This window comes from Sinocyclocheilus anshuiensis, unplaced genomic scaffold (assembly GCF_001515605.1).
Source record: "Sinocyclocheilus anshuiensis isolate Anshui unplaced genomic scaffold, SAMN03320099.WGS_v1.1 scaffold1975, whole genome shotgun sequence".
NCBI classification, from domain to species: domain Eukaryota; kingdom Metazoa; phylum Chordata; class Actinopteri; order Cypriniformes; family Cyprinidae; genus Sinocyclocheilus; species Sinocyclocheilus anshuiensis.
In genome coordinates this window covers 241560-268300 of record NW_015549690.1, presented here as the reverse complement: position 1 = coordinate 268300, position 26741 = coordinate 241560, and the positions used below count along the sequence as shown (strand labels likewise).

The window sequence follows — 26741 nt, the reverse complement described above, 5'->3', positions numbered from 1 at the left end:
ATCCCCCTAAAAATGTTTTGCAGTTCCTCTTCCATGAGTTTAGGGTGAATAAAATCCCACTTCACGCTCAAAAACAAGGAACAACGTAAAATCAGCGAATCGATAAGAATGAGCCCCCATAAAAACGATTATGTTCTCAATCATCACTATGAGACACTAATAAGTGGCCTATCCAAACACGATTCGAAAGGAACCTTTACAAACTGCTAGCATTTTTGAATAGTGAGCAATTCAGTCTGTGGTTTCTGACATCAGATGTATTCTTGCTTAAACAATATTCTTCTCATATGAGACTAAGATCAGTTAACTAACCTGAAGGTTCCTCTGTGCTGCTTGCAGTGGTAGTTGGTGGAGCAATAGGAATTTCTGTTCCAAAAAAGAGAGCACTGTTAGCAAAATAAATAAATAAACATAAGTTAAATTAAAATTAAACAACAGTTACAATTTAAGATCAGTATATAAAAATAAATATTAGATTATACAGACGATTTATTGCTACTAATTTGAACCATTTAAACTCCGAAGATACTGGTTTAACATTAGAAATCCATTTGCAAAACGTTGGTTCACAAAAGGGCATACAATTTGCTCAACTACTCCATTTGTATCCCTCTTTTGCTGTTATGAAAAACAGTGAGATACATGTCCAAGACTTGATTCTTTCATTCTTCCTTCCATGACCTTTTCATGAATGGAGGGAAGTTTACCATGCATGATGAAAGACCTTTTCAACAAAGTGACTGAATTCATAAAAGTGGTAAAAAATAATAATAGTCTTTTGCTATATTGGAACATACCTATTCAAGAAGAAAAGGCAGTTACTGCCATGAGCACAGAACAAAAAGAGGACTGAAACAGCTTGAGCGTACTAAGAGAAATATGAAGAAGTTGATAAGAGTGCTCATGTGCCCTGTGAAGCTGGTGGGCAAGCATGCAAAAAAGAGCCATTTGAAGGAAGAAAGAATCAAGTCTTCTGATTTAAAAATAAATAAATGAAATAAATCATGAATGATCTTCATCATGTGGTGGGGTTCAAAAATGTTTTTATGCTCTTGTTGAACTGTGACCCTAAGAAATTGTGCAGAGCCAAAATATGTTTTTGTTGCTTTTATGGTGCTTCGGCCAGTAAACGAGGCATTAATAATGATATCACTCTGTAATGTTACTTATTTTGGATGACATATCAAATCTTAAAATAATTCAAAACACATTATTTAATCATTTAGGCTTTGGACAAAGGCACACATGCCATATAGAGTGCTTTAATGTAGAGTTCAATAAAGAATTACCATTACAGCTACCAAAGATTATGGGCACTGTACAATGATGCACGTTTTCTGTGGTGGTCTTACTTCCTCTATCAGCACTACACATCTTGGGCTCTCCTTGGTGAACATGGGAACGAGTTTAATGCCAAATTAAATTACAGTGCAAGCCTGTTATAAATATTTGAATCCTACTGATTTTATGGTCTTCAGAATAAGAGGACATAATAGTATGTGTAGCCAAGACTTCCTCGTGTTAAACTGAGCTTGGCATGGATTCAGATAGTGCTTAAAATTTATATGGGCTATTAAAATAAAAACCGATTATTTCACAATTATGAGAGAAACTAAATATGTTCAGTTCAATTACCACAGTGTCCACCTTTCCAGGTTTCACACATCAGTGCTTGTGTCTTTCCCAAGAAAATCAAAGATACATGATTCCAAAAAGTTATAGGTTGAATTTACTCTGCTAAACTCCCCGCCAAAAAAATTCTCCAGAGCCATTTCTTTTTTTCTAAATGTTTTGATATCCAAGCGTTGTTTCGTCGACAAAAGCACCAATTCAACAGTTTCAAATGCAAACACCAGTGATGGTTAATATGTTTGCTTCATTCATTACCATGCAGTGAAGATACTTTTAAACTTTTGCGATCTTTAAAAGCAATCTTAAGACTCTTCAAATGTCATTATTTCACTGATTTGGTCCATGAAGTAAAGAAAGCAGAATTTAAAGAATGGCAGGTGATAATCCTGTGGAATGACCTTAAAGGGTTAGTTCACCCAAAAATGAAAATTAGCTTGTGTTTTACTTACCCTCAAAGCATCCTAGGTGTATATGACTTTCTTCTTTCAGACGAATCCAGTCGGAGTTATATAAAAAATTGCCTTTGATCTTTCAAGCTGTTTAATACCACTCAGCGGGTGTTGCAGTTGAACAGTCCACAAGTCGTCAAATAAAGCTCGCGCATTCATAATAAAACGTGCCACAGACGGCTCCGGGGGATGAGCAACGCCGCGCGTCTTACGTCATCCGCCGGAACTGCTTCAGTGTATGACAGTCAGCAGAAGTAAGAGAAAAGTGTTTATTACGTTTGAAATATGGATATTTTTCTTTAAAAAACACATGGATTCGCTACAGGGGGGCTTTATTCATCGCCCGGAGCCGTCTGTGGCACGTTTTATTATGAATGCGCGAGCTTTATTTGACGACTTGTGGACTGTTCAACTGCAACACCCGCTGAGTGGCATTAAACAGCTTGAAAGATCAAAGACAATTTTTAATATAACTCTGACTGGATTCGTCTGAAAGAAGAAAGTCATATACACCTAGGATGCTTCGAGGGTAAGTAAAACACAAGCTAATTTTCATTTTTGGGTGAACTAACCCTTTAACAAGACATAGTTTCAAAGTCTTTCCACTGTGACTGTTCATACATGCAGATTTTCATGTTTGACCATAAGAAATAGATCCTACAGTCCTTTAGAAGAGTTTCAGCTCAATATTTCAAGCATTCCATGGACAGAAACATTTGTAAGTGCATTATGGCTCATTGGGGATTGAAGTGGAAAAAAATAGAGATCTTGACATTGAGTGATCCACATACTTATGCAGGGGGCAATGGGTGATCGGCTCTGCTGGTAGCCTTTAGCACAACGGTTGCATGTGATACCCGTCACACCGTCTTTACAGGGGCATTGGCCTGTGGTTTGGTTACAGGTTTTGCCCGCGGCCCCCACAGGATGGCAATCACAGGCTGTGAGGAACAGAAGAAAAGAGATAAAAGAAAAGCACATACAAACAGTACATACATACAAAAAGCACAGATAAACTATAAAAGTAGCTTTAAGGGCCCAAGTCTGGGGAAATAAGAAGGTGAAGATTTGTGAAGCAGTTGAAAAACACATTGTGTGTTTTATGAAAGTGGTGACCAGTCTCGTGACAAGAGCATGCACATACACATACAAATTCAAAACACTTCGGTATGATAGTCAATGATTTTACATAAGTAGTGGCTTGAGAATGTCATTTTTTCCTCAGTATGCATTTAACTCAAACCTTAAACACATAAAGACAGGGCACATCAAGATAAAGTCTCTCTGAACAGCTGTATCTGGGCCCTAAATGTATCTGGACATTTTTGGACACTCAAGTCAACCTTAAAAATGTCACTGTACATAAATAATGTCACTGAAAAAATATCAATCCTGATATCTGAAAGCTTTTTTTTTCCAGAATTTACTTCACATTTGAGACATTTTTATATTTTTTATATGTGATTTTTTTCTAGAGGTCACACAGGTTTCACATCAACTAGTAATTTTCTGCTAATATCTTCTAAGCAAAAACTCCCTTTTTTGTTGTCTTTTATCAACACAATATATACTCTTTTTCTTGTGAATTATGTTGCAAGAAAGGATTCCTTTACAATGCCACTTTTTTATCTAATGCAAAACCTTTTATACATTTTTAAGTGTTTCTGAAATGTCTAAACACGTTTTGGAACCACTGTATTACAATAAATATTAAAATTGGCAAAAATATCTAAATATCTATAATATCTAAAAAAAAATATCCATAATAAACACATTTCCTTAAAATATGTTTCCATAACATGTGCTTTCATGTGTTTTCATCAGAATATTGTGCTTGTGCCAATAATGTCTGTCACATTTCCTTCCTCTTGGGAGGTCTTTCTCTAACATATGGCTCAGCGTCTCTCTCCGCTTCTTAAAGCTTGTGAACTGATTGTATTGCCTTTGTGTCAAAGCTCCTTTCAAGTCCGTTTTCTTAAATTCCCATCATGGGTGGTTACATTAAAGTTACTTTCGCAAAGAGTCCAATGCTACTTACTTAATATTTCCCCCACCAGCACTGTAGAAGTGATACACGGTCAAATTTTTAACACATTAAATGAGTAAATTGGCTCATATATTTGTATGAGTAATGAAGCACAGAGAGTTGTGCTTAAACTTTATTTCTTTTAAGCCTGCGCTAAGAGCAGTGAAGTGAAGTTCCAGTCCCAAGGTTGGAACGGTGCAGAGAGACAGCCACTCCCTACATGTCTGTCTCTTGTCGCTTGTCACTCTCTTGTCATTAAAGCCAAGTTTACATCTTGTCTTTGGAGTTGTCATTATGTAGAAAATTGCCACATTTTGTTTCTCATTACAATTGTGCATTAAAACGCCCTAAAGATTCAATAAACAGCTCAGCTGACTAATTCCTAATAAATGAAAAAGCTTCACACCCTTAAATGCGGCACAGGTCATTTTCAGCAATGATTTTCTGTCTGGATGATCAAGAGTCTTAAAAAGAACTAAATGCTGAGGTGTCGGCTGCAATATATATATATATATATATATATATGAGCCGTTGTAAGCGGATCATTAATTGAGGGTCTTTACTCATGACTCATTGATCTCATTGCAGTGGTTGCCTGCTCAAGCAATATTCTAGGTTAGGTAAAAGTTAGGTTTAATGAACAGCATATTTGGCATTATATTGATTACCATAAAAATTGATTGCAACTTAAGCCTTAAAAAAATGGTTAAAGTACAATAATACAGTACAACGGTACTTTACAGAAAATAATTTTATTGGAGAAAATGGCATCTTCCCAACAACTGTCCAAATCAGATAGACTGGGTCAATGAGTAAATCAGCGTAAAACACATGGAGTGCAGGTGTGTGTCTCAAACATTTTAGCTTCTGCTGTCTGATAAGACCCTGTCTGGAGAGTGTTTAAGTGGTTGTCCACTTAGCAGTCAAGTGGTGGCACTACACCAGATTCCTGGAGTAGATATGGATCTACTGTTTCCTCTCCTCATCCACTCACTCTCAACACTGTAAAAGAAGTACCAAGCTGAGAGTTTATTAATATACAAGCCTGAAGGTTTTTTTATTTTTTATCTGATTTCACAGACAAGCTAAAAAGAACCAAAAAATGACATTTCTTCTGTTATTTACTCACCCTAATGTCATTTCAAACCTGTATGACCTTCTTTTTTTCTGTGGAAAACGTTTATGACTTTTTAAAGAATATCCTGTTACTCCACTTCCACTTTTCCAAACAATTATACAAGTATGGACTTTCATGGTTTTTTGTCATATTTAGAGCATTATTGGAGCATTGTATACATTTATATACAATATATATAGTACATTTATAGAAGAAAAATAAAGAGTAAAGGCCAAAAATTAAGTGCTTGATGAGAGCATTTAATCCATTTGAAAGAGATGTGCATGTGGCAGCTTTGCTAGATTAGATTGCACAATGTGAGAAGTTTAGATCCCTGCCAGTAGTTTAGCATAAAGCTGCTGTTTGAAGTCTGAGCTCCTCTCCACCATTAAAAACATCATGTTGAGAGTCGGTGGGGTAATTTGTGGTGTTGCTGGAGGACGGCCAGCTCAGCCCAGGCTCAGTATTGTAGTGCTTAGTTTCTGCGCTGGCCCACAAAAATGTCTGAAGCTAATAAAAATCTTCTTCTTTTTTCGCAATAGCGAGCATTAGCATAATCATTTGATGAAATTATGAATGTCACTCCAAGCACCACGTCTTTTTGTCAACAAACGTTTTGCCAAGTTGTCCTTTTTATGCACTACATTCTCATCTAATTGAAGCCAGTTACAAAAGAAGTCGTTTTTTGGAAATCTAATGAGAAAAGTGAGGTAATGAAAAACAATATTTTCAAATCCCCAACAGAAGAGGTTATTTGTGGTTAATAATAGTACAGTTTTGTGACAATGCAAGACACATGTTCAAGTGGAAGGCGTAATAGTGTGACCACAGATACTACACAGCTCTCACTGCAAACATAATCTCTACTAGCGCACTCAGTACTAACTTTCTCAGCTTTTCCCAGAACCCTAATGAGGATGGGGAGAAAATGAGCCTTTTATTTTGTCTATTTGTATATAAACCCATGGCAACCACACATTGAAGGCACAATTAGATTGACTGGCTAAGGTTTTGCTGCCTGGGATCCCATCAGAGACTGATGTCATTCTCTTTAGCTTGCTACTTCTTAGCAATCCATATAAACTGAAACATTTCATATAATACTGAACCAAGATTCCAAGCTAACCAAAAATGTCTGAACTTTTAACAGCCCACCCAATGGGGTGACGACGGTCCGGTGCGGCTGACAGTTTGCAGAGCGCCACACACTTACATGATCTAAGTGTGGTTTAAAACGAAATGGCTCATTTAACAAAATCAAATCTTCAAAGGAGTCGCTCACTCCAGTGGGCAGGAGAAATGATGAAGCAAATGTTTCCTAGGAATAATTGAATCTTATGGAGCAAACAACTCAAAGAGAGGAACAAGATGCACCTTGCAAAGCAAAGCTGCCTTCGCTTTGTGTGTTTACAGTGTGGTTTATGAAGGGTGAAGTCACAAATCAGATGGCTGAAGTTTCATTAGAAGCTCTAACCTAATAGAGTGCGGCAGACTCTCCACATCATTCTTTATGAATTTTAAAGGGAATGTTCCAGTTGCCCAATTGAACAAGTGGTTTTTGATATATGACTTCACAGTAAATATAAAATAAGGGTAACACTTTAGTACAGGGACCAATACTCACTTTTAACTAGTTGCTTATTAGCATGCTTATTATTAACAAAATGGCTGTTTATTAGTACTTATAAAGCACATATTCTGCATGACCATATTCTACATCCCTAATCCTACCCAATACCTAAACTTAACTACCTTACTAACTATTAATAAGCAGCAAATTAGGAGTTTATTAAGGCAAAAGTCGTAGTTAATGGTTTGTTAATAGCGAGAATTGGATCTTAAAATAAAGTGTGAGCAAAATAAATTTGATGTTTGACATTTTTATTTAGTTCAGTTCACCTTGGGTGGTTCTGCCAGTCATTTGTGGGTATAAAACACATGATAATGATAATAGGATACACTTGAAGGGAAGCTATTTTGAGGAATATCAAGAATATTTTTTGAGAAATGTCTTGAGTTTGGTTACCAACATTCTTAAAAATATCTTCGTTCCTGTCCCACATAAGAAATAAAGTCATTTAGTTTTAGAATGACATGAGGGTGAGCAAATGATAAGAAGTATTTGGGGTGCACATTCCCTTCAAGAAGACACACATTAAGTTGAACATGAAACAGGGAGCCTCTGATTTGAAGCTCTGTACGAGAGCAGAACATACTGTAATTGTTTTTCCTGAAGTAAATTGTTATAGTATATAGTTGCCACTATTTAATTGCTCTGATTAAGAGTGTGAGGACTTGTCAAAAGAAAAAGAGAAAGCGTGTGGTGAACACATTAAATGAATGAGCATGAGGGGAGTTAGGTGCTTTATATTACAACATACTTGCACCTATTTTCATTAACTTGCAATACATCACATATTTAGCTTGTGAAAATGTTTTCTTTGGCGGGAATTAAATATCATGCTTCATATCATTTGTCACCTTTCTATAATTACCTCACATCCTTTTTTGTACATCTGTTTTGATGTAACCTAATACAGCTGTATAACTTGGACAGTGTTTGATTGTAATTACATTAGGGGCTCTAACTCTGGCAAAGTTCAGGATTAAATCGAACAAAATGCCTTGTTTAAGTTACAGATTTTGTAAATCACGATGAAATGTGTTTTCAGAACAATTTAAAATGAAGCAACATTTGATTTGATGTAGTCAGCTGAGATTTACACGAGGTCTCCCTCTCATTTGAAAAGTGCCGGTGTTTAAACATCAAGAGTAGGAGACCCAGAGTGAACAGACATAAATATCCAAGTAAATATTTATTAAAATACTCAAAAAAATTGAGCTTGTGCCTATTGTGATGATGCTAGCCGTGCTGATAAATGGTCCGAGCATAAAATAACACAAAAGTCTGATGAGGCAGTTGAACCTGAAGATAAATGACTTGACCAAAAACAGAACAAGTATGGATGGATGACTGTTGCGAAAGAATGAAAGCAATGAGAAATGTACAGAGACAGACAAAAGCATGCAAACAGATGAAAGCAACAGCAAACATTCAGCACTGGGAGTTTTCAGTTAAATCAAAAAGTTCGGAAGAATTGCAGTAAATCTCCCTTACAACGAAGTATATGCATTAGAAACAAGTTCTCAATGGTTGTGGGTCACAATGATGCATTTTTAATCCAGAATTGATTCTTCCCCAATATTTCATCCATTAATATATCTTTCATAGTAGTACATTAATATTTTGAAAGGTCTATTACTAATTCTTTAACAATCTAAAGGGTATTACGGTTATTTTTAGTCTGTTATTCTTTTCAAAGTTTTCCTTGAACCATTAGTGAATTCCATTTGGTTTGTTGACCCTAATTCCAAGCGCCTGGGAAATCCTCCATGGCCTCTTTCTCAAATCTCAGGGAAACAGAAGAGTTCATTAACTTTCCAAGCAAAGCAGATCATTTTAATAAAACTTTAGAAAAGAGACTCAGGGTCATCAGAGACCTGCAGGATTATTCACCCTTGATTTTAATTACAGAAGCCTTTCGAAAGCAGAAAGAAAAAGAAAAATGAAGCAGAAGAGTGATCTAATGTCACATCTTGTGAATCTGATAGTTTCTACCACAAAATATTTCACTTTAAAACAACATATTCAAGCTCACAGCCGACCTTTGGCATTTTCAGACTCTTTTCTTTTTGCACACTGTATTATGGAAGTGTGTACAAAATTCTTAAATGCATCATTGCACCAGCCAACATATCCAAACAGAGCAAACCTCACCAATGAGAGTAATGGGATGCTGAAAGAATCAAGTCTTGTCCACAGGAGAAAGGAAGTGAAAACAAAAAGAAGTTCTCTTCCCTCAATAAGACACATAGCATGGGGGTTAGCGGAACACACAGTCGGATGATGAATGTCTGTTTGCATTCCACGTCGACAGGAGAATCAAACGAGAGCCCAGAGAGGGGTGAATGTCAGTCTGGAGTATGGTAAAATGGATATGTTGGTTAGGTTATGCATTCTTGTAATGCCTTTCCATGCAGAGAATATTATTATATGCTCATTAATCTTTTTCATATTCATCAGGAGGAATGTGATATGTAGTCTGAGAACTAAAAAAACAACACACTTTTACTTTTACATGAATTAAATATGTTTGATTTTGCATAAAACAGTGTGCCTAAATCAGTTGAAAACTGTATGCCTAAATCAACCAGTCCTCATCTGAAAATTTTAAGGTGTTATTTTATTTAAAAATCTTCTGTTTATACCATAACATTTGATAAATATATATTTTTAAAATTACAAATATTTAAAAAATTACAAAATTACAAATTACAAAATAATCCACAAAAATTATTATATGCCATGTCTAAAATTTCATTAAAAAAAAATAAAGTATGCCACAAAATGAATTTTGTTAAATGTCATGTCTAAAATGCACATTCAAATATGTTGTTGTTTTTCTAGCTTAGTTTAAAGCTATATATAAATCGAACATCTTTACAACCTAAACGGTTTCTATATAACAGCAGGAATAAGGTTAATTGCTTTGTTGTGTGGATGTTGTAAATGAGAACTCATGCATGCTGATGGTATTGTGGAAAAAAAAACAAACACCTTCTGTTCAGCCTTCAAGTGTAACATTCTCACATGATGCAAAAACATTCCCCACCGTTTTCATTGTCAAATTGATGGATGCTTTTATTTATTTACCTATTTATCTGTTTGGGAAAACAGAGCCTTTAACTTTCAGCACAGACCTAATATTTTACCCAGAGCTAAAGCTGGAAGTAAATGATCCTAAGCCATCACGGACAGCAGCAGAATGGACCTTGTTATGAGGACATGCTAAGGTGTGACGGGGGGCTTGTTTGCACAAAGCTTTTGCTCCTGTCCTCTTGCCCTGCGGCAAAGTTAGGTGAGAATAGCCTGTCCTTTTTTCTCTCTTTTCTTCTGGACAGCTCCCAGGTAAGTGTGCTGTTGCCAGCCAGTTGCACACCTGTGGAAAGCTGCTCGCTTATTCCCTCCTGCGTATCTTCTCTTCCTGTCCGTCCTCCCCCTAACCTCAATTCCTCTCACTCATCTGACCTGTAACAAGGATCAGTTCACACCTCTGCTCTGTTTGTTTGACTTGTATTGTCAAACCATCCCCCAAATGAATCCCAATAACTCAGAAAGATGTAACCTTCCTCCTTCACCCCTCCCCAACCCACATCCCTGTCCTTGGGCTGCATGCTGACAGAGACTCATGGGGGTAGAGAAGCACAGGAATGTGAGAATTCTTGCTGACTCCTTTCAGTTGACGAATGGGTAACGCATTAAGAATAGTCACCGGCTCATCTAATTGGTTCCTTTGTGGTATTATGTGAATTTCTTTGTGTAGAAAACAGCCAGCTAATCACTTAGCCTTAGTGTTTTCTGCTTTCCTAAGGATGCGTCAAGTGATAAGTTGCAGACTTTGGGCCCTTAAGACCAAACCGAGTCGCCCTTTTCGCCCATGGTGTTTAGATTCAGTACCCTTCATACCTTTGCAGGCCTTTCTGTGAGAGATGGGCTTAGACATGTCTCTGTAGTAGCCCTCCTTGCAGTAGTGGCAGTGGCGACCCGCCGTATTGTGGCGGCAGTTCAGGCAGACTCCTCCGCTTTTCCTCCCGGAGAGTTTGTAAAGCTCCATGTTGAAACGACAGCGCCTCGCATGGAGGTTACAATTGCAGGCTGCGGAAAAGGAAGAAACAGAAGATGCATTCGTTTAAACAGCATATCCTCTGTCACAGTGGTTCTCAAACATTTCAAGCCAAGTACAATCAGAACATCCAAACCCCAAGTAGTCACAAATAGTGTCCCTTTTTTCCCCATTTGGTTTGAGCACAAATTTAAGGACTGTGAGCAACACAGACATAATGCTACATGAATTATATATATATATATATATATATATATATGGTGTTTAAACTGTCAGCTGTATGAAAGGGCAAAACAATTTTAATAAAAACTAATTTAATATTTAGAAAGGATAACAATGCATTTCAAAGTGTATAAACTATCTTTTAAAACTTTGGGGTTGGTAAGATTTTTAAATGTTTCAGTCTCATACTCATCAAGGCTGCATTTATTTGAGCAAAAAATACAGTAGTATTGCGAATTATTTTTACAATTTAAAATAACAGTTTTTTTATTTTAATATATTTTTTAAAAAGCTATTTCTTCAGTCTTCAATGTCACATGATCCTTTAGAAATCATTCTAATATGCTAATTTGGTTAAGTAACATTTTGCATAATTTCAGTGTTAAAATATTAGTGCTGCTTTTGATTCTTTGATGAATAGAAAGTTCAAAAGAACAGCATTTATTTGAAATAGAAATCTTTTGTAACATTGAAAATGTCTTTATTGTAACTTTGGATCAGTTTAATGCATCCTTGCTGAATAAAAGTATTCATTTCTTTCAAAAATAAAAATAAAATAATAAGTGGTAATGTGTGGTAATGTATATCCAATAGTCAAACACATAAATATTATTGGTGAAATAAGTAAAATATAAAATTTTGTTGTTGTTACCTTAGTCGGTGATAAATAACAATATTGACTTGAATAAAATCAATTTAGATTAACTAATTTTACCAAACCACATGCACATTTTCAGATAAACATTATTTTCTGGGTAAGCTACTAGAGATTTAGACACACCGAGCTATATTAAACTTAAAAAAAAAGTAAATTACACAAAGATTTCTGTAATATTTATGAGTATCACCTGTAAGCACTCCACGTGCCACTTGTGAAAGTCATTAGACCATCTAAATCAAGAATAAAGAGAAGCTCTTTAATCATTATGCAGTAGAGATGCAGGCCTCAGTTTGACAGCTATGTCTTTACCAACTGCAGCAAATTAAGTGCCAGAGAATTAACTTCTGATAATGAGGTCAGCTTCTGAGCTTTGTCTCTGACCAAGCCTGCTCTTTCCCAATGATGCCAAACAATATCAGACAAGGCCTCCAATTACCATTCCATTCCCAGTCCCCACCATGCACAGGAAGCTGTGCTCCTGCTTGTTTACTAATGAATAAAGTTTCTGCCACCAAATTGAATTACTGTCTGATGTTTATTCATGACTGATTTGTGTGCAGACATGTTCTCTTTCATTAAGCCTGGGTGAGACATTGGTGTGGCTCCTCCTCGTGTATTATTCAGCGATAAATCCCAACCCTCCTACCAAAATGCTTTGGGCTGTTCAAGTGCAGACAACTGTTGGCAAGGCATAGCTGATGCACATTCTCTGAGCAACTTCAACGGAGTGTTTATTTGGTTTTATGCTAGGAGACTTCATGAAAAAATAAGCATTTTGATGAGAGGGCATAACAACTTACAAAAGCAATTGCAGTCACTAGCAAGACTGAAACTACAACAATGGCTTTCAAGTTTTTTTTATTTATTTAGTCTATCATTTTTCAAACTACGTTTATATGAAATATGTCCAGTACTTCTTAATGCCAAGGACCCCCAAATTGATATTACAACAAAATGTGTAGTTACCAAGTTTTGCCTTGCCAGGGCCATATATTCCTTTCCAATTATTTTGCACCTTCTGATTTTAAGAAACAATCAGAGATTTTGATCTTGATTTCGACACAGTCTGTTTGCTGTTCACTTGTGTACAATGTCATCTAGTTGGAAAAGAGTGATTTTTTATTTATTTTATTTTTTTTTTTGTGGAAAAACTCCACTTAGTATTACCCAAAATAATCTTGGCTCATCTCCACAGATTTTCCACTTGCTGCCAAATAAATAAATAAATAAATAAAACTTGGAATAGGTTTTTTGAGATGCATGCAGGACATAAAGAATGATAATCTGGCCTGTCCTAGAAGTGTCTCCTCTTCAAACTTACTCCATGCATGGCTTGTTTGCTTTCAAACAGGCGTACTGTTGGTAATAATTCTGCCTGCTTGTTTGAATCCCAGTGGAAACTGATCCTTCCTACCCTCTAGCTATGGATTATTCACTTTTGCTGACAAGGCAAATGCAATCCACTATGCAGCTCCCGGCTTCTTTAAATTTCTACAGACTTCCTGAACTTATTGATAAACAGAAAATCCAACTTGTTTTCTTTGAAAATTACAAAAAATATAAATATCGTACCACATTTTAACATTTTATTACTTTTTCAAGGCAAAAATTCCTTATATTGCTATTGGACAGAAATAAAACTGAGAAAACTAATCACAACAGTATGTTTTACCAAAGTAATGAGAAAAATCTGTTATTACAATGACATCAACTGAAAACCTTTCAGCTGTATTCTTTCTTTCTTTATTTAAAACAATCTGTGGTAAAAGAAGTGATGTTTTATATGGATTGGGCAGCATGCGTTGTCTTAGACTGTAATTTGCTGCAGTTGTTGCAATCAAGAATAAATGCATCTTGCTAAAAGATTATATTAACCACGATGAGCATAACAGCTGGAAACACTGTTGTAGCATCACTATAGTATGCACATATAAAAGAGCTCCACTAAAAGGAAATTACACTGTCAGCATGTGAGGCTATTGGTAGTATTTGGCTCACACTGCTTCCTCTTGCCCTCAATCATGAAAAAACAACCTCAACACACATAGGGCAGCTGGAAAAAGCTGTTTCAGCACCTCATCTGGTTTCCTCATGATACAGATTGTGATTGTCACACACACAGAGCATACAGCCTCCTCACACCTGCTCTTTTACAGGCAAGCAGGATTCAGGGTGTTTGCCTCTCAATGGGAGCAAATACAAAGCGACTGTACATTATCAACTCACTGTCAGACACATTTTGTTTCACTTACAGCTTGAGATCTGCTCATTTTGCCTTTTGACACCAACTCTCACACCTTGTTCGGCCTGCATGCTTCCCCATACCTTTGAAGTGCTTTCAGACTCACTAATCTTGTCATGTCATCTGCCTTAAAAGCATGATCATAATTTAAATGTTGCCTTATGTGACGGAACAAGATTACAGCAGCTTTTGGAGATGGGAGGAAAAGCTCATCCCTATGGTGGTACTTCCTAACCACAGAATAGAACAGCATCTGTCTTAACAGAAAGAAAGATTACCTAGATGTCCTACCAGGCTGGTGAATGCAGAATACTTGCAGAGGATGAAAACTCTCATCAGTGAAGCCAACAAAACAAGCTGTTCACACTTGCAGCTACACATCTACTTAGCCGATAAACCCCAGGCAGAGATAAGGGGGTGAGATGACTCTTCTGATTGGCTGGCTTGAGGAGAAAGCCAAACCAGATGCGTTTTGTCTCTGTCTCCTCTTTAGTTTGGCTCAGAAGAGTGTAAGGTGATAGCTTTTGAGCGCAGCTAATTGTTTTTTTTACTGACTTAAGAATGTTCTTAAAAGAGAGTATTAGAATCTTGATTTTGTTGTGCTTGTTTTTTGTTAGCACTTTCCCCCCCACACTTTTTATTTGTAACCAAAGAAAAATTTTGCTAACAAATATCAAGTTAGTTATATTATAGTTATATTAAATATCAAAATCAAGGTTTTAGATCAGTAAGATTTTTTAATGTTTTTAAAAGAAGTCTCTTCTGCTCATCAAGGCTGCATTCATTTGATCCAAAATACAGCAAAAACTGTAATATTGTGAAATATTTTTAAAATAACTTTTTTTTTCTATCTGAATATATTTTAGAAAAAGCTATTTATTCCTGTGTGGGCAAAGCTGAATTTTCAGCTTCATTACTCCAGTCACATGAACCTTCAGAAATCATTCTAATATGCAGATTTGCTGGTCATGGAACATTTCTTATTATTATTATTATCAGTCTTGAAAACTGTTGTGTACAATTCTGAGGTACACAGTATTCTTTGATGAATAGAGAGTTAAAAGAGACAGAAGAGAATTTTTTATTTTTTTTTATTACCAATCTAAAACTTTTGAATGGTAGTGTATATACTATTATACTCCTGCTAAAGTGTATAACTGACTGTTGGCATTATAGTTTCCTCTCTTTATTTATTATTTATTTTCTAGTTCCATTTCTGTTATAGCACTCTGTAGTCTTTGTCTTCCCACATAATCACATTATTTCAACTGCAGTCAATACTTAAAGCGGTCATATGATGTTGCTAAAAAGAACATTATTTTGTGTATTTGGTGTAATGCAATGTGTTTACGCGGTTTAAGGTTAAAAAAAACATTATTTTCCACATACTGTACATTATTGTTGCTCCTCTATGCCCCGCCTTTCTGAAACACGTCGATTTTTACAAAGCTCATCGTTCTGAAAAGTGCGGTGTGCTCTGATTGGCTAGCTATCTAGTACGTTGTGATTGGCTGAATACCTCAAGCGTGCGACGGAAATGTTACGCCTTACCAGGTTCAGGATTTCAAAGTAAAATTTCAAAGTAGTTTAGCTTTCGCAACGAAACACACAGCATCTCCACGACATGCCTTCTTTCTTTGCGTATACATTTGGGCGGTGTTATGCAAATCTTCCCACACAGTGACGTAGACATGTGGGGGCGTGTTTGAACGGCATGGATGAACATTCACTTTTATAAAGAATATCTCTTTGGGTTTGAGACTTTGAGACTAATCTTTGCAACTTTACGGATCTTCTGTATGCACGAACAGCTTTTAACACTCCAAAGACAAAGGAACCATGAAATCTCATCATATGACCCCTTTAATGCTCATTTCTTTATTTGTTTGGAACGTAGGACTCTTCATCGGTCTCGATCGCCCTGCCAAAATAGAGTTTAAAGAGTCATCAGACTCCTCTCTGCTAGTGACCACTCATTTCCTTCCTCTGCAAACATGAGGATTTCCTCAAACACTCTCTTAGTGCTTGATTAGTTGGCATAGGTGAAAAAGAACAGTATGTCACTTAATTTATTAGGTGTGAGTGTATTTAGGATTATATTTTTGTTAACCTGACCTTTTTTCAACAAACGTTAGTGCGCTAAACTCACAAATTATCCAAAGTTGTTTAGGCTATTTTGTCTTCTCTTCCTGAAATGTCTGAACATACCAATAAGTGAGGAAATGAATGCTAACTCTCTTACACTCTTTGTAAAAGCGTGCTGTATAAACAGTGTCAGACTAGAGGCCGTTGGTAATTCTCCTCAGTTATCAGGGATATCAGTCCAGCACTCAACACTATTGGCCTTTTTTCACCGAGCCTGTCAGACAGAGCGAAGATAAAAAGACGTCACCACTTATATATAATTCAGAGATTACAGCTGTTGTTTAACAATTTGAGTAAAGGGTGAAAACAGTGTAGAACGTATCAGATTTTGATGATTTTCAGCTTATGCTGTAATACATTTGATGGAAAAACTGATGGAAATCTAAGCACAGACTTAAAAAAAAGACAAAATAAAAAGTTTGAAGCAAGCAGAATAGGGGGTGATTACACTATTGTACATTTTTTTATAAATATATAAATGAAACAACACGCTTGGTGAAGCATTACCAAAATGGTGGTGCACTAAATCAAATGGGGGTAGAAACAAACCCGCATTCCGTGACTTAGAGTTAAAGAATCCACTCACAGCTCATACATCCTTCAGTAGAGAAACTTCTCAGGCATGTGATGTCTGTCAGCTCCGACACCATCTCAGGTGTGAGCCCTGACCTTCAGTGTCAAAAATCACCAGTCATATGTCATGAACTCCAGGGCGTGAGATCTTTCCTGTACCGGGGGTCGGTATTACCAGACTCAATACCAACACCTAACACCGGCCCATCAGAGAAGAAGTTATGCCGCGGGGTGCTATCCTTACTGGGCTTTTAAACAAACATGGAAGAGGACCCATCCATGTCTAGTTTAGTTTTAATCTTTGTGTGCCCTTTTAAGTAATGCGATTAGCCCCCGAGCTCCATAAGACTTAATGAGAAAATATTAGATGTCACCACATCAGCCTTGTTTTGGTTTGGTCGCCTTTCAGCAAAGTTAAGCGTGGGGAGTGTGCTTGGGTGGCTGTATGACATGAAGTGCGTGCGTGTGTGTGTGTAAGTGGAATGTAAGAGTGCATGTGTGTGCCTGCACATGTGTTTTTCGGATGTTGCGTCAGTTCAAGGCTTTTGCTCTGGGCCTTAAATCAATACTGTTAAAACAGTTGCCCCAAGGAACATAAGCGTTTTCTTCATCGCTGAGACAATGATGAACGTTTGCATTGTGGTTCTGTGGTCAGCCAAAGATATTCAGTGGTTTGAGCTGAGAGAAATAAATAAATTGATGGCATATGGCATGTATTTCTCTTGACAGTGTCAGTCAAATAAAAAAAGTGAAAAAAAAAAATTTTTGAAGAAGAATAGTATAAAAGTTGTCCATTCAACTTATAATAAGAATATTATATTTATATTATATTATGATAATTATAATAGTTTGTCAGGAGAAACAGACTAAAATGTAAGTCATTCTTCACTGAAAATCTTATCACTCCTGTCCTTTATAGTTTCTCATCCCAAACTATCATATGATTTAAAGGACTTGGAATATAGTTGTTATACAACTTGTATCAAAGACCTTTATGATTCCTTTATGATGCTTTTGAGTCCTTTTTGAAGCTTAAAGCTCCAAATCCCATTTGTAGTAATAGCACTTAAAAAAGGTGGTGAGTACATTAATGAAATTTTCTCCTTTTGTGTTTCATGAAATAAAGAAAGTCATATGGATTTGGAACAACATGAGGGTGAGTAAATGATGACAGAATTTTCATTTTGGGGTGAATTATTCTTTGAAGTGTACATGTAACTTGCAGTCACTTTATCCATAGTTGCACAGATTTAAAAAAAAAAATATATAGCCTCATTGATTGATATCTAACTGTATTTCTAAACTGAACAGACTATTGCTATTAACATTACTATAAACACAAACTTATACTATAAAAGATAGCACATGGATCAATGAAGTTGCATAATTATAGTAAGATGTATCTCCCCCTCCTTTTATGTCCACTGTATTTGTTGTAGATCTGACTTTTGAGGCTCTCTGGCTGACTGCCATATGAATGCATTGTTGACATACTGCTTGATGATGGTTAGATGCTTTGTTTGTGTCAGTTTCATATGCTGCTCTCGTATTAAAAAAATGCAAAGACCACACCGGAACCGATTATCTGATTCACACTCTGTGGAATGCTCTTTTATAGGGAAATGATCACTTCATTCATATTGCGGTTTTTCGCAAAACATTAAATTTTTCACATTTACAGTCTAATAATAACAGAATGGAATTGAAAACTTACTACCATTATTATTAAAGATCACAACAATGAGTTCATAGCACAGACTGTAACTGCACACTACCCCGGGAGTTGGAGCTCTGCTTCTCTGTTGATGCAGACAGTGCCTTCATATAACTGCTGTAGGAAACTTACAGTAGAACAATGTATGGAGAAAATCTCACACATGAAACTCTACTCTAATGTGCTTCAAATATATATACCCAGAAAATTAATTGTTTTTTTTTTATTGATTTAGAACTAATATCTAAATTACGTTATATAGGAAGAAATATTGAGTCATAAATTATAATGTAAAACTATAAAATCATATTACACAATAGTTCACATGTGCAAAAAATATTGACTTTTAAAATATATCAAGGTGAATTAAAAGCAATACTGGATTTTTCCCAAGACCCTGACATTTTGTCATTTTGTCAACAAGAAACATACCTGTCTGAGATTATTTATTCTTTATGTAGACAGCTGTCTGCACCTTTGTGAAGCAAAATGTAAACATTAAAAATACCTCTTAAAAATATAAACAGCTATTAGCCAAATCATGACTCAAATCTGGAATGCTTTTAATGAGTCTTGAAAAAAATGAAAACCTTTACAAATCATGTTTAGAGAGTGAGGTACCACCTTTCCTCTCCTCCAATCCCGGAGTGAACGAGTATTAGATTTCCAAACTATCACCTTGGCATGAAATAAACAAATAAAAGATTAGAGGAGTTGAGGCAGCCAGGAAAAGAACATAGTACCATCTGTGTCTTTGATCAGACGAAGTGGTGTGGACACACTGGAGAATAACAGCGGGGGGGATCACGTCCCACACGTCAACAGTATACTTTTAACAGGACGCACATTTCAGGCAGTGCCTCTATTCTGCACCCAGCATGCTGAGAGAGCTGAAGAGCACTGAAGCTTTTGTTTCCACCTGTATGTGAACCCCAGAGTCAAACAGATCTGACTCAAGCCCTTTGAGTCCTAATTCAAGACAAATGCGAGTGCTGTCAAACAGAGAATCACTCAACACGACCAAAACTCTCACATGCACACGCACCCAAACACACACGACAACCTGTCTTCGCTTCACAAGAGTGGCCTTCATTTTTCCCCACTCTTTCTTACTGTGTTAAAACAGACACCGCAAAAATAGGTAGTCATAATGCTACGATTAGTTTTGTTCTGTTTGCTCTTGGTGATGTAAAACTACAAACAAACATAAGGAAGAAGAGCAAGAATGTGTGGTGTTACAGTAAATTAACAGATTTTAAGGAATTTCAGGAAGCAGATGTGGCCTGTTTATTAAGACACAAACAAAACAAAATATGGCCAAAAACATTTATCTGTATGCTGCTTGTTAAATTATGGCATGAACTTTAAAAGTAGCTCTAATTGGGTTCCACCTATATGTTTATCAACATCAACTCCCAGATCAGTAACACACTGACCTTTAAATAATTAAGCTGTAAATGTGAACATTTTTATTGACAACCACACCACATAACCAGTCCAATTCCTGGGATGATATCTGCTGCATTATTCATCACTGGCTGAAGAACGCTCAGATTATGACTTGTGTTCCTCCGGTTCTTCCTAATTATACATTCATCCAAATGGGAGCCCAAGAGCACTGCTGTGCATGACTGCTGTTGGTTAGTAATAAAACATGCTCAGTTTTGGCAGTGAATTTAAGAATATGTGAATTTTGGAGGTTTAGGAGTGGCTCACTCTTTGAAACCACAGTGCATACAAAAACATATGCTTTAATACACTTCCAGCCGCTGGCTTAACATATCATATCAAAATCATCCAACCGCCAAAAAGATGAGTTGAGTGAAAATAAAGAGGAAAGGTCTCCTCTCTAATTCTATGTAAAATAATTCTATGTCTAAAATTCTCTAATTCTATGTAAAAATCATTTCTCATTTTGTCTTACACTTATCAACAATAAATCAATATTATATATTTTTTTGTATTATATAATTCAGATTCAGATCAAGTCACATAATTTCAAAGTATGTCATGTGTAACACAACAGGTGTAATTATACTGAAAAATGTTAACCTAAAAATGTACTTTATGAGGTAAAGTCTGAATGTTCTCATGGTATTCAAGTCTTGGCAAATATGGCAAATATTATTTAAACTCACTGAATCAAGATGAATACATCAGATTTCACCAAGAAAATGATATTTACAGGTAAGCTATGGTATAAATATCTCCTTAATGTCACAATTGCAGTTAACACTTTTTACAGAGTATGATTGTAGGCATGAGATGCACTTAACACACAAATTCAGCTTATTTCAAGTTAACTTCAAGTTAATTTTATACATCAGCAAAAGTGGTTATGTCTGAGTGGGTGAGTTTTTTACTTTGTAATTAGTCTTTCCATTTCCAGCAGTGACTCATTCATGCTGATTGAATATGATAGACAGGCGTACTATTAGGAAAATCATCACAGCAATACAGAGACACCTTTTTTTTTTTTGCCTGTATTTTGGTGCTGTTTTTGAACATTCATGCCAAAGTTTAGTCTTCAATAAGAATGCCAAGGGTGGCAATAGAAACATGGCTTCCTTCTAAAATTAGTATTTTTCATCCACGTTAAAATACATCTTATGGTCAAGTTGGCGACGCTCAGTTTACTTGATAGTAATTTCATTTTCAGCTGATCCAGTATGTGTAGTACAGAACCTTTTTTCTGTTACTGCTATAATGTAAGTGTCAGAGGCTCTTTGTTTGAAGTGTCTGTTCTTTTGTTATGAAGATCTTAATTAGGGCCAGTGTGATAAGAAGGATGACTCTGAAAGCTTCAAAACTAATAAGGGTTTCAGGTCAAGAGGCTCCTAAGGGTTTTATAACCACAACAAAGACCTGCACGTTCCATTATTAGCACGCATTTAATGACCAGCTTGCCCCCTTGTTAGAGGTGATCAGCTGTTCCAAAGCCTGTACCACCGCTTGCATCAGAAGAAATACGCCAACCGCACACTGTGATGCAGGAATAAATAGTGTGTCAAAAAGTAGATCGCATCTATTTCCTTGCCAACGAAGGCCTTTTGTATGAGTGTGTGCGTGTGTGTGTGTGTGTGTGTGTGTGTGCGTGTGCGTGTGTGTGTGGAGAAAGAGAAAGAAAGACGACAATAACAGAGAGATAAAGATTCTGCGAGGACTGAAAAGGAGAAAAAAGAGAAAACAGCAAGACATAAACAAAAGAGATAAACACGAGAGAATATTTCGGTTTGTTTCTTTGCCTTGAATGAACTTTCGAGGATGTCTATGTTGTGTGATTCGCATTGTAAGAATTGTACAGAAGCAGACTAAAGCGGCCACCTCTATTCATCCCAGGTTGGTGAAAGCCTACTGGGATTTATGTAGATTCCCCAGACTGCGCAAAGCCAGACACACAAAGATGAGAAAAGATCCAGCTTTCGGGCTATGACAGCACAGAACCACAATGCTGCCATTTCACTGCACATGTGCCCACATCTGGCAAACAAGCTTTTTCCTGGGACGCCCCTCTAAAGATCTATGCAGTATCTCAACCATTTTTTTTGCAACAGAAGCAGGTTACAAATGATGGAAAAAAATTGCTATATATTCCATTAGATAGCTGCTAATGGATGAAGTGTGACGCTAAACATGATTCCATTGTCCAAGGCAAATGTTAAAAGGAAATTTACTTTATTACCTGGTCTGTCTTGGTTCATTGCTTTAAACATCGTAAAAATCATCTTGAGCTACAATCATGAGCAGCAAGACTAAAGCCATATCGGCCTAGAAAATCGCAACTTTTTTTTTCCGTCGGTCTTAGTCCACGATGTAACTACAGAAGAGTCAAGTTTTAAATAGGAAAAATATAAAAACTCTTTGGTCAGTTTTGAGCGAGATGCTAATGGTCTAATCAGATTTAATGATCTATGCTAAGCTGCAGCTAAAAGTGCTACCGCCAGACCCGGAGATCAGCTGAATGGATTCGAAAACGGTAAAAATCAACTGTTTAACTCTAGGGGAGTTGGAAAATGAGCCTATTTTCAAAAATAGTGGAGTGTTCCTTTAATTTACTGCATTGCAATAGATAAAAATGGCTTCCCCAGTGGCTACTATTTTTATTCTCTGGGACATGGGATAGAAAGGTTGCTTTATTCACAAATTGTTTTTCTGATGTTCTGATTTTTCAAATGAAATAAATTTGCAGCTTGGGTGGAAATAGAGCTGCTGCACATAATGTAAGTTTTATCCACACATGAAACAACTTCCTTTTTTTCCAAAATGTTTTGCCATAGAAGCACTTTGAGACAGAGTCTCTTATACTACAGAAAAGAAAGTCCATCCCTACAAACAGTGGTGACTCAACCCAAATGGAGGAGGAATCAGATCGGTTATGTTTCCACACCCTCCGGATTTAAGGATGATTCGCAAAGTTTGTAACATAGATGACGCCCAAGGAATAAAAGCCCATCTATGAGAAGTCGACTGTTGTCTTGGGCAGCAACTCTACACTCTACATCCAGTTTACCACCTGCTGTGGAATTTCCATAGCTGCATGCGCAAGTTCGCTAAAACTCAAATATCTCTGGTATTTTCTGGAAATGGCTTTCTGGAAATGGCTTCTGGGATACCACATTTGGAATTGGCACTTTTTAGTTAAGGTTTGAAGAATCATTAAGGCCACAAAATAACATATCAACTTGTTTAGAGCTAAATGTGATATTTTTCATTGATAAAACTTGGAGAACATATGATTATTCCCAGTCTACGAGCACAGATAGGCTTGGGAATATTGCTTCTGTCTCTATTCTATGCGATTAGCTTTCATGCGATTTACTATCTGACCTTTTCTCCTTCTATTAGACGTCGTTAGTAATAACATTGTGGCCTCCACATCAGGTGTGAGGACTTTAAGCCTCTCTTTTTCATTTACCCCCCACACACATACCTTCTCAGAGTTCATTCACACCAATGTGGTGGGAAGGTCTCAGGGAGACCAAATCCTCTGGAGCAGATGTCATTAGCGCGTCACCTCTCCAATTTACCGTCCTCGCTCAACGTTAACAGGCGTTCACGCTGTTTTATTGGAACACAACTCCACTGCAGCGGATTTTTCAATAAAATTTATAGAGCATGAAAATGACTTGAGTTGGGCAAGCAGGGACTGCAGTGGAACAGGGGAGAGAAAGGGTATGAAATGCTGGAAAGACCATGGGAAGTCTGTTGGCTGATTGGAACAGACTGCCTGGAAATGACCCCGGTGTCCATCAGCCAGTGAAAGGGGGAGCACTTCAAACATTTTTCAAGGATCAGCTCTCTCAGTGCATTGACCTGTGTGAGTGTTTTAAAAGGCCGCTAATTAGTGGAAGAAGTCTCATGGGAGATATTACCCCAAAAAAAGAGGCAAAATACAAATATTAGTATGTAAACTCTGCACTGTAACCGGCCTTGTTAAGCAGTGGAGCCGCAGGTATGAAAATTAGCTTTTTTTCTAAACATGCTCCTGAAGTGTTAATTGGGAAATATTTGATTTGATTGGACTCCACCTCCATTTGATTTCTGAAAACTAAGGTGAAATTTCCATCTAAAGATGATAAATGAACACATAGACCACACATACACGCACCCGCCAAGGTCTCGGTGCATTGCCCAGGACGGTAGAAACACATCACAGCCAGAATACAAATATAAGGAGGCTAACATGTCTTCCATCCATTTCCATTGTTCTCAGACGTGCTACTAAATCCTCAAATGGGCGGTTGTCCAAACCTTCATCAACAGCAGGCTGTGTTTTTTCTCCTCCCTGCCACATGTTCCGCACACCGTCTCTCCCAGTGTGAGCGGGAAGCAGACAGGAAGCCCCTAAAACTGTAAATCTAAAGCCCAGGTCGCCGATTCATCCTGCTATGACATGTTTATTGTTCTTTTTCTAACCGTTGTCCTCACTCCTCCGCCATTTTTTGGATGACGCCATTCTCTCCCTATGACTCCAGAATCACTTAGCGGCTTTCTTGAAAAGCTCATTGTGGTGTAATCAACGTTTTTCACCATGTTAAAGTCATCAGACACTCAGCATGAGCCTTCAGAGTGGCTAATTGCGTGTGAAGAAAGCACCTCTGTGGCCACCGGCCACGCATTCCCTCAAGAGATCTTCCACAAGACAGATGGTCAAACCAAATCACAAAGCTGTTAAATCATTTTTATCACATATTTTCTAAGTCTAACAAGGGTAATTTTCTATGGTAATTTTCATTAAATGATAAACAATGTGCACCGTAACCTGCTTTAACCCTTATGGGTGCCGCAGCACAATGATAGCCACAATTAAACATCTTTATCTAAAGTTTCCAAGTGTATTTAACTCTGGCTAAAAAGGGAAAATTGGGAGCCTGGCAAATGCCACAGTGATTGTAATTACTTTCTTTTGGGGAAATGAGTTTATCCAACAATAACAATCGCCAAATCAGAAATTTAAACATATTTCATCAGCTGGTTTGTTCAACTTAAATGACTTCAGACAATGATTGAATTTAGTTATTGTTACTGCGCAGGTTCCATAACCATAATTACCACAATAAAATGCCCATTATACTGTCCCAGTTCCAACTGGCATTCCAGTATATACTGCATGGAGGAAAACCATTTGCTCTGCTACCTTGAAACACTTATAATAACTTATAAAGTGCAGAGAGGGGAAACAACTTTCCACCTGTTGTCAAACACAGAAACACAAGACACATTCTGTCCAGATATCCACCTGCTGAGAGTCATTAGCAAAACCAAACTGTGAGCTGCAGAGGCAGGTGCAGGTTTTATTATCTGGCAAAGGATTGGATAATGCAGAGGCCTCTCGCTGATAACGGCAGAAGGTGCAGGCGGTGACACTGTAACTGTCATTAAATGATAATTACTGCACCACAAGGCTTAATCAGATTTTAATGTCTCTTGAGCAGACACCACTGGGAAAAAAAGGTAGCCTTAAGCAACGTGAGCTACCTAAAATAAAAGTCACGGTGAGGGTGTGTTCGGGAACACAGAATTTGTTGACTTGCTTCATACAAAAAGTTGCACAAAAACGTAAATAATTTCAGTTGTGTTTCTTGATCCCGTTTCCTACGCCTATTACTTCATTAGCCCAGACACAAGTGAGGTCAAAGGTAAGCTCTGCTATCTAGGTGAGCTCTGTTAGTCCCCTGAGCTCTAGATAAGCAAGAGATGAGATAATGTCACTTTAAATATACTGCACGATTTGTGATGTGCACAGTTAATGCTACACATAATGTTTTAAGGAAAATCTAATTCTATAGTGGTTGAATTGTATCAGAGCTTTTGCCCATGTTTCGCTTCAATGTAGTCCATCAGGTAAAAATCATGTAATCAACATTAACACACAATATTAAATATTAAAACTTAATGAACTTACACTTAATAAATTATGTTATTAAGTGTTACCATGTTATACCATGTTATTGTGCATCATAAATTCCCTATAGTGAAAAAAGAAGTGTGCTTAATTTTATTAAATGTGCACTTGTAGTGTACTTCAAATCTCTTTCAAATTTACTTGCAGGTAATATAATGATGAAATAAAATTCCACTTAAGGATACTTAATGAGAGTATACTTTCATGACTATACACACACGTAAGTATACTTTTCGAAGTGTAGTTTACAATAATGTTAAATGAAAAGTTTTACTTTAGTAAAATTTTAAATCATTATGTTTTAATAATCTTTTGTCATGTTTTAAAACAGTACACTTATTTTGATGTGTTGAATAACAAAGCACTGGTAAAAAAAACAGATAAAAAATTTAGTGTAATGTGTTATTATATTAAAAGTTAAAGGGGTCATATGATGCTGCTAAAAATAACATTATTTTGTGTATTTGGTGTAATGAAATGTGTTTATGTGTTCTGATTGGCCAGCTATCCAGTGCGTTGTGATTGGCCGAATACCTCAAGCGTGTGACGGAAATGTTATGCCCCTACCATACTGTGATGCCCTGTCCGGCCAGAGCGACGAGACAAAAACATTAAAACCCATTATAAACGAGGCCTTTGTTGCATCCAGTGGGGATTATAATTACGGATTATAATGATTTATACTGTCTTTTTACGCGTTGCATTGCATCGTGCTGCGTAAACATAAAACCATGTCTGCATTTGTGATCGGAGAAATGACTTACAACAAGTGCTACTCTAATTACACTGCCCAAAAAACTCGCGTTTGAATCGTCAGTGGCAAATTCTTTAAATATAAAAAACGTACTTACAGACTGTGAGTCAGAACAGC

General features: G+C 36.8%; 1 protein-coding gene across 2 annotated transcripts in view; it reads right to left on the bottom strand.

Moving 5' to 3' along the window:
• Positions 1 to 26741, bottom strand: part of LOC107660463 (netrin-1-like) — a 62056-nt gene that overhangs the window by 11297 nt on the left and 24018 nt on the right. Inside the window, exons 2-4 of one of the 2 annotated variants that reach the window (XM_016449767.1) lie at positions 10752 to 10940; positions 2873 to 3022; positions 313 to 366 (exon numbers count right to left, since the gene is read on the bottom strand). In XM_016449767.1, coding sequence (XP_016305253.1) covers positions 313 to 366; positions 2873 to 3022; positions 10752 to 10940 — 393 coding nt within the window. The remainder of the gene's footprint in view (positions 1 to 312; positions 367 to 2872; positions 3023 to 10751; positions 10941 to 26741) is intronic. The other variant, XM_016449768.1, reaches the window with a different exon arrangement.